The sequence below is a fragment of the Erpetoichthys calabaricus genome, chromosome 7 (genome assembly GCF_900747795.2).
Source record: "Erpetoichthys calabaricus chromosome 7, fErpCal1.3, whole genome shotgun sequence".
Taxonomy (NCBI): Eukaryota; Metazoa; Chordata; class Cladistia; order Polypteriformes; family Polypteridae; genus Erpetoichthys; species Erpetoichthys calabaricus.
The window spans coordinates 153029422-153050614 of NC_041400.2; the positions used below are offsets into that span (position 1 = coordinate 153029422).

The 21193-nt window shown below is 38.8% G+C and overlaps 1 protein-coding gene across 6 annotated transcripts in view; it reads right to left on the reverse strand.

Annotated features, from left to right (window-relative positions):
• The window catches only part of slc4a4a (solute carrier family 4 member 4a), a 285556-nt gene that overhangs the window by 229534 nt on the left and 34829 nt on the right, over positions 1-21193 (reverse strand). For all 6 annotated transcript variants that reach the window (XM_051929546.1, XM_028805563.2, XM_051929545.1 and 3 more), the window contains exon 2: positions 3829-3902. In XM_051929546.1, coding sequence (XP_051785506.1) covers positions 3829-3902 — 74 coding nt within the window. The remainder of the gene's footprint in view (positions 1-3828; positions 3903-21193) is intronic.

Here is a 21193-nt window from a genome sequence, read left to right on the forward strand (position 1 = left end):
ACAACTAAATACTGCTTTGCTAAAAATCTTTGTTCGGAAAACACCCCAGTACTCAAATATTCCTAGGAAATGAAAGACATACCACTGTTATCTTTTTTGTTTAAAGTAGAGTAAATTATTACGCAGGCTAAGAGGGGTTCCCAAACTTTTTCATATGACTGTATACTCTTTGCTCCTCGAAAAGTTCTCAGGATGCCTGTTCTACAAACTTTCAAAAACATACCAATTATAAAAATTAGTCAACTGGCCTTCAGTTACAAAAAGCATGCGAAAAGCTCTTCACCCTCTTATTCAAGATATCATTAGATATTAGATTAGATTTTAAGCAGAAATGAATTAATAATATCCTCCATCACTTTGGGTGCTGTAACAGAATTATTAAAGACGTAGCTTGTACATTCTTATAGAATGTAAAATCAAAGCTTGTTAAAAAAGCTGCCCATTTACAAAACCCATGGATTACTCAGGGCAGCCTTTCTGTTTAGTTATGTGCCACCTACAATTACCGTCATGATAATAGAACAGGTTGCACAGTTGCATTCTCCTTTAATCTTCCTTGACAACAATGCTCAATCCCTGATCTCAAAGTACTCGAACTTAAAAGAATCTGCATACACTTATTGAAAGAAAGAACATTGAAAAATAAGCAAAACCACAAGCCGTGCACATGCTAGGTAAATTAAGCAAAGTGGCTATCAAGACCACTATTATGAAAAAGTAAAATAGGTACATATTTGCTTAACAGTTGAAAATCCTCTTCAATCAATGGAAAAAATGAAATGTTGACTTTTGTTTAACCTGTGACATTCAGGGTAGGGTTCTACTTTGCAGTCATTGCAGTTTCCAGTTCAACACTGATCATGCTCAATAAGAAACATTTTTTTGGCTAATGTTTAGACAGAATTACTTCAAACTGAAATGAGGTGGTCAGAACTTATATTTTTAGATATTTATACCAAGGTGCCCATGTGCCAAAGCAGAAGCAATGTCATGAATACATTTCTCTGAAAAGGGTATGGAAGATGCAAGATTGAAGATCAGTTGAAAAGTAAGATTGATTTTAAGACTACAAAGTAATTTTGTTGTTTCCTTGCACAAGGAAAAGCATTTTAGATTTATTGCCAATTTTAAATAGATCTGTTGCAGCTAAGTGTGACAGAATGTAAATGTGCTCTGCAGCAGACCAGCATCATGTTCAAAATAGTTACTGACTTTCTTTTGCTTCCTTACATCCAGGTCCAGTAAAAGATGGGGTATACAGTGCTTAATGGACGGATGTACAATAAAGCTTTAGGATGAACCATAAAGCCTACCCAGTGTCTGAAAAGCAGAAAAGCAATGATTGTCAATGTGCCTTTATTTAATTTACAATCCTGTTTCCAAAAAAGTTGGTAGAATGTAAAGAAAAACAGAATGTGGTGATTTGCAAATCATTCAAACTCATAGTTAACTGGAAATACAGCAAAGACAACATACCAAATGTTGAGAAAATGTATTGGTTTATGAAAAAATATTTTTGAATTTGATGCCCACAACACGTTTCAAAATAGTTGGGACAGGACAACAAAAGACTGGAAAAGGTATGCAATGCTAAAAAAAGATACCTTGTGCAACTTCTCACAACTAATCAGGATAAATGGCAACAGGTCAGTAACATGGCGGGGTATAAAAAGAGCATCCCAGAGAGGCAGAGTCCCTCAGAAGTAAAGACGGAGAGCAGATCACCACTCTGTGAAAGACTACGCAGGTAAATTTGTGCAACAATCTGAGAATAGTGTTCCTCAACATAAAATTGCAAAGAATTTGGGGGTGTCATCTTCTGAGGGGCATAATATCATTAAAAGAATCAGGGAATCCAGAGAAATGTCTGAACACAAGGGACATAAATACTCCAAAATGTCTGCCGTTCCTTCTTTCACAGAACATGCTAAGAACAAAGTTTGATTTTGGGTCATTAACCAGCTTGAAACTGCTTTTCTCCTCCTGCTCTCTGTTCTCCCTGTGTCTGTGAGGGTTTCCTCCCAGAGTCCAAAGACATGCAGGTTAGGTGCATTGGCGATCCTAACTTGTCCCTAGTGTGTGCTTGGTGTGTGGGTGTGCGTGTGTGTGCACCCTGCGGTGGGCTGGCGCCCTGTCTGGGGGTTTGTTTCCTGCCTTGTGCCCTGTGTTGGCTGGGATTGGCTCCAGCAGACCCCCGTGACCCTATATTTGGGATAGCGGGTTGGATAATGGATGGATGGATGTTTGCTTTTATGTTACTGCGTCGTTCATTTATTGCATCCTTTAGCAACCAATCATTTTTCCAATTAATCGGTTATATTAACAGACTACTACATATTTTATACATGCTTTTATATCTGTATTCCTAAAATATGTTTTAGCCACAATAGGTTAATACCGTCTGGATTATTCGTCTTTTTTTTGCAACATACATTAATGATTAAATTGTTCAGCAATTATAAAAGAGAGTACTAAAAAAAGAAACTGAAGATGTCACAGAAGCACACTCATAACCTTTGAGCAAGACATTTCAAAGAAGATCACTACTGTGAAAACCGAAGGGTGCAGTGGGCACTGTGGGAAATCAGCTAGAGGATTTTGACCCATGCAGGAACATACAGGGAATTAGACACAAAGCAGGAAAAAGAGGATTACCATTTTCTGTGTTTTTAAGTAAAATGTAAAAGACATTTCAAATTCATTTCAACATCTCACACACGTAATGTTGATTTTTCTAATATATTCTAGAGGATCAGTCATCTTAAAAGCAGTAATAGCAAATGACTAATTCTGTCAATATTTACAAGGCATTCTAAAATGTAAAGCATAAAGCTCACTTTACACGGAAGTTGAAGTGCTTATTTTGATTAAGTCTACCAACTAGAATAACAGTCTTATTTTCAGGTTGCTAGGTGTATATTTTACATAAACTGCATTCCATTATATACTGGGTACGTGCTCAGCGGTGCTATCAGTACAACATTTCTTCTTGAATGTGACACATTTCCTGTCTTTTTTTAACATTATAATTTACTCACAATTTATAACAAACTTCTACTGAACGGTTATTTGCTACCTTTTCATTGTGCTGTGCAGGTCCAATCCATGATAATTTCAGCAAAGCAAGTGTTTATTTTTACATGCTTTAAATATCTGGCTCAATTGATTCAGCTCAGTTTAGTATAGCTAATGGTGTTTTTTTGCTAAGAAATTTTAGGAATTAATGTATTTTGCATTAAAAATAGATGGACTTACTTCCACTATACGTCTTGATTCCAAGTACTGATCCTGATGTATTCTTAAAAAATTGCTTGGCATGTTCGAAAGGTTTGCTGCTTAATTGCAGCTTAAATAAACATTATACATATTGCAGGTATAAAATTGCAGCAATACTTTAAAGATGAAAAAGTATATATTACAAAACATTTGGAGACAAGATTCAAATACGGAATGTATTTTCCAATGTTATTTTATGATCATCCTCAAAGACTATTTAATTATTTCTCTTTTTTTCCTGCTCCAAATCACCCAAAGAATGCTTTTTGCATACTTTGCTCAGCAATCAAAGACAGCTATCAAGTGAGACATTAAAGCATAAGAAAAGTACAAGTCAATATTGATATGAAGGTCCAAATAAAATCTAGAAGGAAGGAAAGAGCTGCACAGCTTAAAAAATAAGGTTAGGACTAACATAAAGCAAGGAAAATGAGAATAAAATGAAGTCAGGAGGATGAATGGTTTGAAGTATACAGAATACCACAGAGCAGCACAAAATATCTTAAAAGACCGTACAGGTTTATGAGATAAGAAATAAACAAAATGTTTTACCTTCTACCTCTTCTTCATCACAGACGTGCTTCAGGAAGGAGGCCCCCCTGTCTAGCACTGCCTCATCTTCCATCCTGTAATAATAGAAAAGAAAGAAAGACTGTTCACTCTTCTCTTGGAGGGTGCCCGTTGAGCCACACCTGCTCCTGGAATTAGCCCCCTGAATATTAAAGCTCATTTTTTGTCCTCTTTCTGCCAGTTTCCTTCAAGCATCCAGGCCAAAACAAGGGCACCAAAGTGGCCTCACATTACTGAAAACCCTGCTTAGGAAAGTACAAAGTTGTTTCCAGGTATAAATGATGTAATCCGAGTGGACGGTTGAGGAGGGGGTTGGCTTGTTGCTTAAAGGCTGATTGATTCAAATGTGCTGGGTGGGATGCGACAGTCATTGGTCCCACACAAATCCTACATCATTCAAGAGCCCATCTGTAGCACACCTCCAATGTGATGGCATTCATGCACAAGATGCCCCGACTCCAGCTGGTTTCTTAATACACATGACACTGTTCTCCACCTCAGCTACAAGCTTCTTATCACGTGGCCAATAACCACTGTTTAAGGATTACCTTAGCCATACTTAAGAGTGTTAGTAACATTCAAGCAGAAAGCCACAAAAGGCAACCGGTAGAAGAGGTAAACATGGATTACCAGTGATGCTGTGCATGAATACATGCTCTCCTAATCCACAGTTAGAGCCTCAAGCATGGCCTAGCTTAAAGTGTATGTGCTCTTTGTTTTCTATCCTTGTTTTTCAAACAGCCATTTTGAAACGATAGCAGCATATGACATGCCTTGCGGTGTACAATACAGTCTGTGCCTGGAGCCTTACATAAGCTAATGAACCATTGCAACAAAAGCTAGTCAGTCCATTAAGAAACACCTTTAAGCCTCTGACAGGAAAGATGTACCTCTGCCATTAACAATATAGGTATTAAAACATTAATTATAGCTTAAAGTTTACAAACTACATGTGACTTTTACATTACTGCAAAGTAAATCACACAGGCAAAGTTTGCGCAAATGAAATCTCAGTTGTAATCACATCACTGAGTGATCAGCCCAGCCTAAATCTGATGTTTACCTGGGAGATTTAAACCTTGAGGGAACTTCTTTGTGACAATGGAGGTCTTGAACAAAATGTAGGAGGTCCAAAGAGGTTGTCAAGAATATTAAAAAAAAAACAGATCTACATCAGTGAGAAAAAAACATCAAAAGGTGAGGCGACATGCACAAAGGAGGAAGGTGTGTAAGAGATCAAAAAAAATAACATACAGTAAATAAAGAAGGCGATTCGAAATAAGCAAAGAGTGACAATCCCCAGACAAGAAAACTTAAACAACAAGATTACAAAAAAACAAAATCAAAAGAGAGCACTTAAATTACTATATGAAAGACATGATAACTTTGTACCAAACAATGATTGTGTGGCTGTTTAATTAACGAGAAAGCATAAAAAATCTAAAACCATTAGAAATTTTGCAAAGGGGAGAACCATTCAGTTAAGTCAGCTATTTTGGTTCGTCAACAAACATGTGCTCTGAATATCTCGACAAAATTATTTTAAAGGGTGTGAGGGTCCATAAGTACATGACTGGGTTTTTTGTTCTTGGTTCCTACAGCTCCCTGGTGACTTCCCTGTAAACTGAACCTACCACGCAACTAAAAATGGGAGCCGTGGCCAAAAACAACAAATTAAATACGGAAGGTCTGGGCAAGGACCTAGCAATCGTCATGTCCAAGAGGGAGGCTTTACAGCTTTCCTGTTTGACTGGACAACACTGATTTCCTTTTCTACATTTAATCTTTCAATTTAAAGTTTAACTGCCATGTTTGTTTTATTTTTGTAACACATGTAACAAATCTGCATTTTGTTTCATGGATTGACACAGCACCAGAAGCATGTTTTGTGTCACAAATTGCACTGTTTGGCTCATACTCTTTCAAACTGTCTTACCTTTGTCATTCTGCCATATTTTTATTCAAAGATGCCTATTTGTGTATTCTGTTCTAATTGGGCTGACTGTGCTGCTTGTCTTTTTTCAATTTCTTACCATATTGTTATTTAATGTTCTGTTTATATATATTGCAAATGCTTATATTTCCTGAATTTATTTTATCAGCATTCAAAAACATGTTGAAAGCATACTTATTTTGCCTCAATGGTGAATACTAATAAAGTTTTAGAACACCATTATCATCTAGAGAGCATACTTATTTACAAGCCTGTGTAGCTTTACTATATCTTAATCTCTCTTTTGCAAAACATTTACTTGTATTTTATGCGTTGTTCACTGGAGGTTCAAACTATTCTTTATATAGCCTCCAGTTAATCTAAAATGCTGCTGCAGGAATTATTACAAGAACAAGAAAGTACAAACACATAATTCCAGTTCTTAAATCCTTACACTGGCTCCCGGTTAAGTTTAGGGCAGATTTCAAAGTCCTGCTTTTAACATATTAAAGCATTAAATGGCCAAGGTCTGGCTTACTTGTCTGAACTTATCATGACTTACAAACCAGAGCGCACATTAAGATCTCAAGATGCCGGTCTGCTTATGATTCCAAGGATTAATAAAGTAACAGTGGGAGGTCGAGCTTTTAGTTACAGGGCCCCTAAACTGTGGAATGGTCTGCCTGCTACTATAAGAGATGCCCCATCTGTCTCAGCTTTGAAATACTGGCTGAAGTCTCACTACTTCAGTTTAGCATATCCTGACTAGAGCTGCTGATTAACTGTACAGACTGCATCTCTGTTGTTAGTCATTAGCACTAAAACATAAGTAACATGATAGCTACAATTTGTTACTAACCCTCACCTATTCTGTTTCTCTTCTTGGTACTCAAATATGGCACTTGGTGCCACGGCCCACCTGCCAAGTTGTTTTGCCTGCCTAAGGTAAAGTCATCCCTGATGGAGGATCACAGGAATAGTACGGTAGAGGGGTCCTTTCATCGGATTGGCTGGCCCAACACTGTTTCAGCTGTGGAATGGCCAAATGGGGGAGGCAGCTTCATGGCTGAGGTCTCCAGGACTCTAAAGAAATCCAAATCATATTATGTGATATCATCTACTATTAAATTCTGCTCCATACTTGTAAAGTTTTTATTTTTATACTGTATTGATGATTTGTTCTGTTCTGTGTATTGTATTGTATTGACCCCCTTCTTTTTGACACCCACTGCACGCCCAACCTACCTGAAAAGCGGTCTCTCTTTGAACTGCCTTTCCCAAAGTTTCTTACATTTTTTCCCTACAAGGTTTTTTTGGGAGTTTTTACTTGTCTTCTTAGAGAGTCAAGGCTGGGGGGCTGTCAAGAGGCAGAGCCTGTTAAAGCCCATTGCAGCACTTCTTGTGTGATTTTGGGCTATACAAAAATAAATCGTATTGTATTTTTTAATGTGCAGCAACTGTTTTGTGGGACTAAAATTGACAAAAGGTATTTTAATTATGTTTGTAGACTTTGCTTCTGAATGACAGATTCACCTATTTAAGATGAAAATGAAAGTATTTCTTCAACAGATGTTGGTTTGGAATCTGAAACGACTGGTCACGTAGTTAAAGCAAACAGATTTCCATTCTGTAAAACAGGCATGTTCAAACATTAGCACATTGGCCATATTTCGCTCGGTATGACCTTTCTTTTGACCTGGAAGGCATCTATAGAAGTGATGCATCATGGTATGGATTTTTTATTCCAGTAATGTGTGTCATTTTCTCTTACCTAGGGGTCAATATTCAAGATCAATGTATCCAGGTAGTATTGCATTTAGGTCATAAAAAAACTGACTAAGAGAAAAGCAGCCGTTGAAATTCTGAAAAACAAGTGTCTACATACGGCCACCATCTAGCTCTGTGCAGTTGTCATATGTGCAAGAAATATTAATGTGAACAAGAACCATGGGTGCTCATTGTACTAAAAACATTATAAAGCTGTAGCACTGAATCTGAAAACAAGAAAAAATGTATATTACAACCACTCAGCACCCCAATTAAGAGGTAAGCTATAAAACCAGCCAAGCATATATCCATCCATCCATCCATCCATTAGCCAACCCGCTATATCCTAGCTACAGGGTCACGGGGGTCTGCTGGAGCCAATCCCAGCCAGCACAGGGCGCAAGGCAGGAAACAAACCCCGGGTTGGGCGCCAGCCCAACGCAGGCCAAGCATATAGCTTAAAAATTTTAATATGCAGGAAAGTGCTACAAGAACTATTTAGAATACAGATGTACAATAACTATAGGAAACATGGTGGGGCTTTTCCCACACAAGAGCTCACTGAAGGATCCCTTTAATTGTCTGCTGGCTATACCTGATCTGATTAAACTAATATTTTCAAACAAATCTGTCCATTGTGAAAAATGTAAATTTGCATTGTCACATTGATGGATGCTATGTCAAAAAACCCGGCAAAGCAGAAAATGTGAAACACTTTTTAAGTGTAAAATCGAGAAAGACACTGAGAGCTGCCAGTATTTTATCACTCTTTTCAGTTGAACTAATGTTTGGGTGCTTAGTATTTCACTGAATAAAAGAGAACACTACTGAAATATAATAAGGGTTTCTTGCAACCCTTCTCATGTTAATCAAGTCAGGAAAACAGACGAATATAATGTACTTGTTTTTATATACTATTCTATTACATTTTGATTCAAATTTGATAACCTGTGTTGAGAGGATTATTGTAAAAGCATGAAGAAGACAAGAATAGAAAGAGCCATCATAACTTGCAACATCCCATGCCATGTTACATGCTACTAGACCAGAAATTTTAGTCACCCATGGAAAATGGAGATGAAACCGTAATTAGTTAGCTTATATAAATTCTTTGTAAAATAATAGACTGAATGGTGTTCTCTTCCTGCAAACCTTCTTAAGCGATTGCATTCCTTCCAATATAATTTGCAGAAAGATGTCTTGAGTTTGTTCATTTCCTATATTTTGGGCAATGCAAATATGGTTTTATGGATAAGTACCATTTTGCCTCACTTGCATAATGCACTGCATTCCTTCATCACCCTTTAATAGGCCCTCTCGTGATGTTCACCTGCTTCAAAAGGTGTTCCTGTAAATCCAGCAGCATGCATGTTTTTCTCTGTTTTTCCTGCTACAATGTAATAGACAACTTGGTTTGGATGGTTGACTATCAAACGTTAATTTCCTCTTATTATTGGTCGTGTCCCAGATGAACCCTTTGCTGAAATGTGATTTGACTATCACCTTGTCATAACTGCAAATTCTGTCTCTAGCACAGAGAGCACTAAATCAGTAGGTAGAACTTTATTTGCCCCTGGGGGGAACTTTGTGTTCTCCATTCACTGGCAGAGTAAGCAGAGGGTAGGACAGAGCATTTGCACTGTGCCCTATCCTAGTTGTGACTCCATCCATCCATTATCCAATCCGCTATATCCTAACTACAGGGTCACAGGGGTCTGCAGGAGCCAATCCCAGCCAACACAGGGTGCAAGGCAGGAAACAAACCTCGGGCAGGGCGCCAGCCCACCGCAGGGCACACACACACCCACCAACACACTAGGGACAATGTAAGATCGCCAATGCACCTAACCTGCATGTCTTTGGACTGTGGGAGGAAACCGGAGCACCCGGAGGAAACCCACACAGACACGGGGAGAACATGCAAACTCCACGCAGGGAGGACCCAGGAAGCGAACCCGGGGCTCCTAACTGTGAGGCAGCAGCGCTACCACTGCGCCACAGTGCCACCCTAGTTGTGACTCGCAAATGACAAAAAAAATAAAACTAAAAAATAACATTTATTTAAAAATATTCGAGTGCATCCTAACATATTAGCCCATATAAACAATACAGTACTTTATATATAAGTGGCTCTCAACCTTTGGCATGTGAAGAATCACCCCACCTATTACTTAAAAAGCCTTCATGGTTTGATTTAATAAAATGGAAGAATCCACCTTTCAAGACACTTTATTGACACTTTAATACCATTATAGATTTAATTGTGAAATACACATACATGATTCAGCATGTTTTAAGCAAATGACAAGATTATTTGCTTTTTAATATAACGCCATACGCAGACATAAGGTAAGAACAGAAGCACTGCATTTATCTTTGCATTCTTATAAACATGGCTTCTGTTGTCCATCCAACCATCCATTTTTTTGACTTGCCTACCCAGTTCAGAGTGCTTATCCTGGCTGCACTGGGTGGAAGATAAGACCCAACCATGGGTGGGGTGCCCACCTTACATACATCCAGCTACACATCATTCATAAACAACATATATTTAGTTTGAGCTTCAAAACCTCCATACTGGCCGGACATTTGTTTTGAAGCTCAAGACACTCTGCAGTCATAAGACATACAATGTATTATCAGTTGCGCATGATCTCAGAGACACGCAATTAGCGGGGTTACTGAAATGGCATACTTAATTCCTGAAAATGAGCCAGCAAACACCAAATTTGTATAGTTCTTTGTTTTTTTTTTTAACCAAAGTAATTTTTATTACTTTAATAACTTAAATTTGACACACGCACATATGACACATATGTGAATGGTCCAGAAATGAGTGTGTTGAAATCTCCAGTTATGAGTTGTTCCTTCACTTAGTCAGACCAATTCTGGATGAGTTCACAGGCATAAGTAATAGCAATGTGTGATCACTTACGTGAGGTAGCTTGAAAACAACAGAACAAAGGCTGGTTTATAGGAATTCTGAAGAAAAAAAATCTTAAATTGACAAGACTGACTTCACAAAAGTAGCCTTAAAGTTGGAACAGATCTAAAAATGGAGGCAAAGTGTTTCGAAATGAAACCATCAGGTGAAACATCTGAAATATGAATTCACTTGACTTGTCTATTAAATATTCCTCTTCTGTGTTACTAGCCAAATATCTCATCCATTCACTGACAGTCTCACAGAAGCAACAGCAAATGTGACGTTCTGACAAAGTGACTTTCTGACAAACCTACTTTACAAAGTGTGTCTTTAGTGAGATGTCAAGCAAAATGACACCTTTTACTGGCTAAATAAAAAGATTACAATATGCAAGCTTTCGAGGCAACTCAGGCCCCTTCTTCAGGTAAGATGTAATCTTTCATTACATCTAACATTACATACAGTGCATCCAGAAAGTATTCACAGCGCATCACTTTTTCCACATTTTGTTATGTTACAGCCTTATTCCAAAATGGATTAAATTCATTTTTTTCCTCAGAATTCCACACACAACACCCCATAATGACAACGTGAAAAAAGTTTACTTGAGGTTTTTGCAAATTTATTAAAAATAAAGAAACTGAGAAATCACATGTACATAAGTATTCACAGCCTTTGCTCAATACTTTGTCGATGCACCTTTGGCTGCAATTACAGCCTCAAGTCTTTTTGAATATGATGCCACAAGCTTGGCACACCTATCCTTGGCCAGTTTCGCCCATTCCTCTTTGCAGCACCTCTCAAGCTCCATCAGGTTGGATGGGAAGTGTCGGTGCACAGCCATTTTAAGATCTCTCCAGAGATGTTCAATCGGATTCAAGTCTGGGCTCTGGCTGGGCCACTCAAGGACATACTCAGAGTTGTCCTGAAGCCACTCCTTTGATATCTTGGCTGTGTGCTTAGGGTTGTTGTCCTGCTGAAAGATGAACTGTCGCCCCAGTCTGAGGTCAAGAGCGCTCTGGAGCAGGTTTTCATCCAGGATGTCTCTATACATTGCTGCAGTCATCTTTCCCTTTATCCTGATTAGTCTCCCAGTTCCTGCTGCTTAGAAACATCCCCACAGCATGATGCTGCCACCACCATGCTTCACTGTAGGGATGGTATTGGCCTGGTGATGAGCGGTGCCTGGTTTCCTCCAAACGTGACGCCTGGCATTCACACCAAAGAGTTCAATTTTTGTCTCATCAGACCAGAGAATTTTCTTCCTCATGGTCTGAGAGTCCCTCAGGTGCCTTTTGGCAAACTCCAGGCGGGCTGCCATGTGCCTTTTACTAAGAAGTGGCGTCCGTCTGGCCACTCTACCATACAGGCCTGATTGGTGGATTGCTGCAGAGATGGTTGTCCTTCTGGAAGGTTCTCCTCTCTCCACAGAGGACCTCTGGAGCTCTGACAGAGTGACCATCGGGTTCTTGGTCACCTCCCTGACTAAGGCCCTTCTCCCCCCGATCGCTCAGTTTAGATGGCCGGCCAGCTCTAGGAAGAGTTCTGGTGGTTTCGAACTTCTTCCACTTACGGATGATGGAGGCCACTGTGCTCATTGGGACCTTCAAAGCAGCAGAAATTTTTCTGTAACCTTCCCCAGATATTGTGCCTCGAGACAATCCTGTCTCGGAGGTCTACAGACAATTCCTTTGACTTCATGCTTGGTTTGTGCTCTGACATGAACTGTCAACTGTGGGACCTTATATAGACAGGAGTGTGCCTTTCCACATCATGTCCAATCAACTGAATTTACCACAGGTGGACTCCAAGTAAGCTGCAGAAACATCTCAAGGATGATCAGGGGAAACAGGATGCACCTGAGCTCAATTTTGTGCTTCACGGCAAAGGCTGTGAATACTTATGTACATGGGATTTCTCAGTTTGTTTATTTTTAATAAATTTGCAAAAACCTCAAGTAAACTTTTTTCACATTGTCATTATGGGGTGTTGTGTGTAGAATTCTGAGGAAAAAAATGAATTTAATCCATTTTGGAATAAGGCTGTAACATAACAAAATATGGAAAAAGTGATGCGCTGTGAATACCTTCCGGATGCATATTACATTACATCTTGCCTGAAGAAGGGGCCTGAGTTGCCTCGAAAGCTTGCATATTGTAATCTTATTAGTTAGCCAATAAAAGGTGTCAGCTTGACTTCTCACTACATCCATAATGGCTAACATTGTACAACATCCTAGGACTACAAAGTGTGTCTTTATAAAAGCAGTTTGTCTAAATGAAAGCATTCCAGATTATTTTGATATTCACTAATTTAAGTGGCAATGACATAAATAACTGTTTTTTTGATCATATCAGTCTTTATAAACACTATGCTGAAATCCCCCAAAGATAATAAAATCCCCCCATTTGTTGTTATCCTTTGGAGAAATCCCTCTCTCTGTCACCTATGAAACTGAAGCTCCAAACTGTGCATTTTGTAAATTAAAAGTATGGAAATTTCTGAATTTCTAACTTTTATTCCATTTCGAACAATACTATTGTTCATAAATTTAAAAAAATAACTAATTAAAAAATTAGGTGTACATAAAAAAATTAAAAGACACACATACAACGACTATCCAAAATACCTTGTTAGAACCCCCAAACACTATATTTTTGTGTGGATCACAAATAAGAGTTCAATGCTTAAAAATTTAAAACCAAAAATGGTGGCAAAAGACAATACATTGAGACCCCCTGATATATAGGATGCAGTCTTGAAGTTTAAAACAAAGGCAACTATTGATTTTATAATGGCACCACGTTGCCACAAGACAATTCCCACACATGCTGTCCTGCTCTTACCAGTCATGTGTTTAAATCCTTGGAATATGTGTGCACTTTGTACATGACTTGCATGGGGGCAAGATTTAGTGGGGCCCACTTATGAGCTTCCTATGCCACAACCACCAGTTCAAAAGCCTTTCTCCACAGAAAACAAAATGTCAATTTCACTCCCAGAACATAACATCACCAATTCTATAGGCTCCTCTTTTGCAAGATTAAGAAAAATCTTCCAGTAGCTGCCCATGTTGTTAAGACACCTCCAAGTCCAAGAACTGGTCATGTCTCTGCACCTACAACTCACTCCTGACAGGATTATCATTCTGTGTTATCAGACTCCTTCATTTTATTCAGGATGAGGTCTGCTTGGTCTCCTAACCTCTATCACATTCTAAACTTATATTTTTTCAATCTTCCTTCTTTGTCTTACTAAGTCGTGTACCTCCAGACCATTGTCAAATCATAGACATCTTCAAAAAGCTTTCACAGATGATCTAGTGATGTTATTTCTTTAGGTTACTGCTTGGTTTTTTTCCCAGCCCTGAAGCCTCAGTGGTGGAACATCACAATTACAAATGTCATGTTCATTTTTAATCTTTTACTATTGCCTCATTTACTACCTTCTCTATTTTTTGTTTTTTTGCATTTAAAACTATTATAACACAAAGTTTGCATTTTCTATATTACCTTTAGATGTAATGGTAACTAATGTGCATTTACTGCTTGCACAGTTTGTATTCAGTCTCCTGTCATTTAATATGAAGTATATTAGATAGTAAACCTTACTGGTAACCAAACCTGGCAGGCAAGTCTCTCATCCGTTGTCTGAAATAGCCTCTTCTATTACAAGATCATGGGAAGTCAACGTCTATCCAAGCAGCACTGGCTGCCAGACAGTGCAAGCCCTTGAGAATTGCACTCACAATCCACTGGACCGTTGTCTTCATTTTGTACAAACAAATAAAACATTGATACACACATACAACAACACAATGATATTCTTTCTCCAACAACTCATTTCATAAAAGATACTTACACACATTCATCTAAATGAGTGCAGATGATGCTAAGGCCAAGTTCCTAGGTTGATGCAACCTGCAAGTTGTAGTCAAGTACTGTTATAAATCCTGGTAATGCTAGTCTTGATAGACCAACTGTATTTATCAGACAGAACAGAACAGGAACATCAAGTTAACAGGTATACTCTTCTGATGGTGGTGAGAAGCAGCTTACACGGAAAAATCCACCCGGTTAAGGACAGCACATGCATGTACACTCCACAGAGACAGTCATCAGGCTTGGGATGAAATCCTGGTCTTTACAGCTCTGATTCATCAGTGCTTGTCTATTCAATTTATTGCATTTTGTATAACACCCTTCGCTGAGCATAGGTGCAGAGCACCTGCACAAGTTTCTAGATATAATGTAATGAAATAATGAACATTTACATATAAGAATACACACATTATGTGGAACACACAGCATAAGAGAAGAATTTCAATCGGATTAAAACAAGCAAATCATGACAATTAAGTCCATTAACACTATAACTGAAATGTGGCCACTTGACAATGCAATACAGGAAAACAAAAACTCCAATCAACAGAATTTCTGGAGAATATACGTCTCTGAGGGTACACAGTCTACTGTAACAGGCAAAGTCACAGTTCTAGTGACCCAGGTCCGCTGGCCACACATACACTCTTGGGCATTTTAAAATATTATACAGTAAGTATGTAAGTGTCTAATTGTAAGATTAAATCTTTTCATCTCTGGTGTCACTTCTTATGGGTAGGATTAGCACCTTGACAATAAAGCTGTGGCACTCAGAGATCCAACAGGATACACAGAAGAGAAAGAGAATACAGGAGAGCCATTAGCAGTTCATAATGATTATCAGGAGTGCAGTTTTGTTCCAAAGACTAACAGTTTCAATGTGAGCAGTTGGTCAGCACTCTAATCAGAGAATGCTTGACTAAAGTAGCGAGTCTTTAGCCTGGATTGAAATGTTAGAAACCAATGGGGCATCTCTTACACAAGCTGGCAGATCATTCCACAGCTTTGCCCTGTAGCTTAAATCTTGACCTCCTACTGTTGTTTTATTAATCCCTGAAATCTTTAGTAGACTGGTACCTTAAGATTGTGATGCGTGCTCTGGTTAGCAGGTACTGATAAATTTTGAGAAGTAAGCAGGCTAAGCCTAAGCCATTTAAACCTTCAAATGTAAGAAGAAGGATTTTGAAATCAGCCAAAAACTTAAATGTAAATCTGGTGTAAAAACCTAAAAACAAAAGTAATGTGATTGTGCTTCCTAGTTCTGCTTCCAGCAGCAGTTTGAAGTAAATGAAAGCTACAAACAGAATGAATTGCAATTTGAATAGACATAAATACATGAAATACATTCCCTGTATCCTCCACACTTAGAAAATAAAATCTTTATTTTTCTATATTTTGAAGAGGAAGGTTTTAGATGATTTAGTAAAATTAATGTTTATGCCTGCTGAGTTAAAAAGAGAGAGAACTTTTTTGTTGTCTGAATTAATCCCAGAAAGTAGATAACAAATACATACACATACATGTACACACACACACACACACATATATATATATATATATATATATATACAGTTCATCCGGAAAGTAGTCACAGCGCATCACTTTTTCCACATTTTGTAATGTTACAGTCTTATTCCAAAATGGATTAAATTCATTTTTTTCCTCAGAATTCCACACACAACACCCCATAATGACAACGTGAAACAAGTTTACTTGAGGTTTTTGCAAATTTATTAAAAATAAAAAAACTAAAATAAAAACATAGGGACTAAATGCAAACTGCACAAAGTCAATGACCAGACTTGAACCCCAGGTACTGGATTCTTGAAGCAGATGCACTACTCACTGTGCTACCATGCGCCCCTTGCAATGAAATATTTGACCTAATACATAGTTGTTTTGGGGAAATGAGAGGATGGGGAGTGAGTGAGAAAGTCAGAGAAGTCACCTTTGACATTTTACTTTCCTTATCCAAGTTTATGTTATGTATAAGTTTAGCTCACTTTGTATACCCTTGTGTCTTTTTTGTCATTCCAGCATGAGTCCCATTTCAGCCAGGGGAAAACACAACATACACAAGGCTGCCGCAAAATGCCCCCTTGCTGGTCATAGGTTTTTCATGCTTGCAGATGTTTTGAAGCTGCAGTAATATGACAGGTATCTCACAAGTCAGCAGTTTTGTCAAATGTGTCTTTGCTTCACATAATACACACAGCCTAACACAGAGTACACCAGAAACAACCTGCTGCCTTTTAATTACTTTGTTAGCTATCTGTGCCCATGGATTTTATTTTCTGTTCTTTATGAATATGTTTAAAATATGATGAAATGAACTCAACCTTTTCTCCTGACAAGAACTATCTTGTACCTAATGTGAGAGGGTCAGCATTAATCTCTCCCTGCACTCCTGCTTGATGCCATTTTCCTCTGTTCTTCTGTTTTCTCCCTAAGACAAAGCATTGTGGTCCAGACCATCAGGGCTTCACCAGGTTTTTAAATGGGGAGCCCCTTCACTGTTTTTTTTGTTTACCCCATGATAGCGCTTGACAGTAGAGCCAGCATCATGGATCTACCCCCCTCTGCCCTTCTTGTCTAATTACCACTCTGCTCTGTCCACCTCTCTTCCATCAGCTTAATTCTACCATCGCTCATTCCTCTTAAGCCAAAGCCACCTAGAGGCTGACATTGCTTGCTTGCTGATGTCATCCACCGGCTTCCTGAGAAATAGACCCCTAAACCCAAGAACACCCAATTTATTCCACAGTGAGGTCCCTGGGACCTTCCAATGGACGCTTCAGGCACTCGAGGATGAGGGATTTATAGTTCCTGAGCTTATGCTCATGTGCTTCCTCAATCCTCTTTTCCTAAGGCACCATCCGTTCCAAAAGGACCTCCAGCTTTGTGGCAATGGATCAACTGACAATATTGGCTCTCTGGCTTGTGCTGGTAATTTCACCCTGGGAAAATATCTGCTATCTTATCAGGTTCACCTGCATCTCCTAGTTAACTGCCGATTCCCTGCACTGTTTGCCTCTTTGCCCACTTTCTCTCAATGCCTGATGAAGCAGATGAAATGAGGCCCTGTGGTCTGTACCGTGAGTTTCTTTTGTTTCCTCTTGTTTTCCAAACCGACAGACAATTGAACTTGCCATCCGACAGGATCATTTGGCAGGATAAGATACTGTGTTCCAAGCTGGTAGGTCACCTAAACAGGGTTACTGTTGCAACTCATGTTGTCTATCTCTCTCGACCGTAGGTTTACTGATGTTAACAAAACCTCACAGGCAGATCAAAGTAAGCACTCCTCCATGTTACACAGGTCTTTCCAGCTCAGTGTCAATCTCCCCAGGTTCACATTCCCCACAATGGAGTGCTGGAGTCACTATTCCACCTCCCTTAGAGCATTGCTAGCTGTCCACTTGCGTCCATTCCAGATGCTGACTCTTGTCTGATGGACCCTTTCATTCTCACTGTCTCGCAGCATCATAGCATACTGGACCTTCGTCACCTAAAACTCCTCCACAAACCAATGTTATTGGTAGCTGCAGCTGTACAGGATGATGATGCAGAAACGTTTGGGTAAAGACAGCCACCTCCTCAGGGTTCTGATGATCTTCCTTTCCAATGCTTCTACAATGGACAGGGGTAACTCGTAAACAGGAGGTAGCCATAGGAGTTTGGGGAGGACTGGTAGCCCCATGCCTTATACTTCCCCAGGTGACCATCCCTCTTCAGGGCCTTTAGCCACCTCTCTGCTTGTGTGAACATCTCCTTCACACTCTCGGTGTCATTCAGGAAATCTCTGTATCATTTACCAAAGGCTTTTCTCAAGGATCTTACTGACTTTGGGAATGAGGTCTTCACCAATCTTAAAATGAAACCTATCCTGGACACAGGATCTCCTCAGCACTAGTTTGTTGGATTTGAATGGCTTAAACTCTGTCCTGGCTGCTTTAGTGAGACCTATCAGGTCTACCAAAATCCATCTTCCCTTTGGTACTGACATTGCTGCTATTGTCAGGTCATCTATGAATGCTCTGATCAGAACCTGCTAGATATACAATATATTACTGAGCTAATCAAACACCATAATATAATTATGATACGTTTTTGTGTATCAAGTGTTTCAGTATTTCTGACCATGTTTAATACGGAGGGGATTGTTGGCAGTTTAAGCAGTAGGGTCACAGGTTCAGATCCACAGTAGAATGCATATATGTCCCAGTAGGTTTCATTTGAGTGTTAAGTTAACTAGTATCTCAATATGTATTTACAGTATAACTTTGCATGAATTGCTGCTTTATCGACATTTGCTTCTGCTTTTAGACCCAGACCAGTCCTTCGTCATGTTACCTATGGTTTACAAAGTATGATGTGTTTTCTTATGTTTAGCTTTTTAAAGAACTGACATTCTGTCCGGTGAATATTTGTGCATATCACCCAATGTTGCCTATGCACAGGTTGCTGCAAACAGATTTTAAAAAACAAAGGTTAGAAAATGGAGAAAGGTTTACGTTTTATAGCCTGCCTTGTGGTCTGCGTGGAGCCGAGTCTGTTGATTCTTTTAAAAAACAACTAAAAACATTTCTTTTTAAACAAGCTTTTAATCAGTGCTGAATAGTTCCAGTTTGTTTATTTATTGTTTGTATTGGTTTTGTTTATGTTTTAGCTGTTGTATTTGTACTGTATTTGCTGTTCAGCGCTCTGTGACCTTTTGTCTGTGAAGGGTGCTATATAAATAAACTACTAATACTACTACTACTACGTTAGATGTCTATAAACTACATATTACAGACTGAGTTAACAGCATAATTTTGAGGTGGGGTAATCTATGGAGAAAGGTCAGCTAAAAGAACAAATAATGGCTCTCAAGCAATGCTGCACTATTGGGTTGTTGACTGGAAAAGAAATGTACAACTCAATGCTAGCTGATAGGGGAGCTCTTTCCTACCTGTCCTTTGACTGTGGGATGCTACACAAGTGATTAGGTAAGGTGGAGAAGGACAGAGACCCTTTCAGTATCTTTACAGCGAATTTTCACATTATCTAACATGAGACTGCACTGATTCCTGACCCACAAGAGTTATCATTGACTTGAAATGTTGGCTGAAGAAACCAGTTCTCAAGTTCTGTGACTGGGCGACCGCCCTTCCAATTACTGGGTCATGGGCACCCATAGTTTATCCAGGCAGCACTGGGTGTATGGCAGTAACTGGAGGATTCACCAGTCCTGTGCAGGGCACACTCACGCACACTTCCCTCATGCTGATCCAGTCATCAATTAGCCAGCCGTGCATCTCTTTTGTTCTGGGACGAAACTGATATTAACATGGGGAGATTATTAACAGTTAGTAAAAGGAAAGGAGGGACTGGAATCTTTGTACCCAAACAGCACTAATTATTGCACACCATACCTTCCCAAAAGCACGATGTGTGGTGTATAATCTGTCATGCTTTTTAGTGTATAATCTGTCTTGCTTTTTATTCATGTGCACAATAAGTCACACTCACTCCTGAATTACCGGGCTTAAACCTTCAGTGCCAAAGAAGGTAAAACATCTGTGCTCTTTAAAAAATACAAAATAATTATGATGATTATAACTCATTACAAAAAGTCAACACTTCTGCCATACTTTCATCTGTTTACCTGTAAAATACTGTAACAAAAATGCCATAAAAGATGGACAAAACAAAAACATGACAAATGTCTGATTTATCTCAAGTGGCAATTACAAAACAGAATGTATGTGTCAGCAACGACAGAGAGGGTTTGGCTAATGAGTACGGTCTACTTTATCTGTTTCTGACATGCGGAATGTACGGCTTGCACCAAATACAGTATGACACAGGTTTAAACTTTCAAATAGACTTAGAAAAATAAGTGTTTTATTGTTTATATTGTATTTGTTTTTGACATTTTTTTACCTTGGGTTATTTATGTGAAACAATCTTGCAAAACTGAGAATAAGTACAGTTATATTTGCATTTTTTGTCCGCCAACCTCACAGCACTAAAGGCAAGCTGAGGTCTCCTATATGACTGTTTTCATAAATTAGTTCATCAGCATACTAAGATGAAGAAAACACATAATCCAACTCTTGAACAACACCAGACATATTAAACAAAATTTGCCTCCCTAACTTTTTATTTTTCATTTAATAAGGTAAGTCATTGTCACATGCTGTTAGGCTTTTGATTTATCATTTTATCAGAAAGATGGCACCTTCAGGAGAACAACCAGATGGGCATCACTTCTTGCTAAAAGAATGAGAGGGAAGAGTGCCCTCTGCTGAACTAACATGCCAACTTTTCACAGCTTTTGGTGTTTGTTTTTTTTTTATTTTCCTGGAAATGGTTTACTCTGGCTACATGAACAAAATGTCTGTTGATTATTGTAAATCAATCTGCCTGCCTTTTTAAGCTTTAACAAATGTATGTCAGTTACAGTAATTACTAATCAACAGGTAAGGCAAGGTGGCAGTTCTGTCAGAAATGTGTAATTAGTTATGATATTCTATTATTGTAACTCAATTTTATAAGACTTATAAACTGACAACAATTGGCACTTTTTGTCCAGCCATCCATCGTTTACAGTATATGGGAGTTCCAACCAAACAACACAAAGGGCAACTAGTGTTGCAATTTAGCAATTTTTATATTGTACGTTTTTTATTTGATCATAAAATCACGGCACTTTGATAAGGGTGAAAAATCACTAAAACATTAAGCCTACTTCTGACTCTGTCCATTTTCTGACCCTCTGTACTGAATTCAATGTCAACAGAGTCTGTCCTGCAGTGAGGAAGCCACAGTAAGAGCCTGGCTTAGCTGAGGCACCTG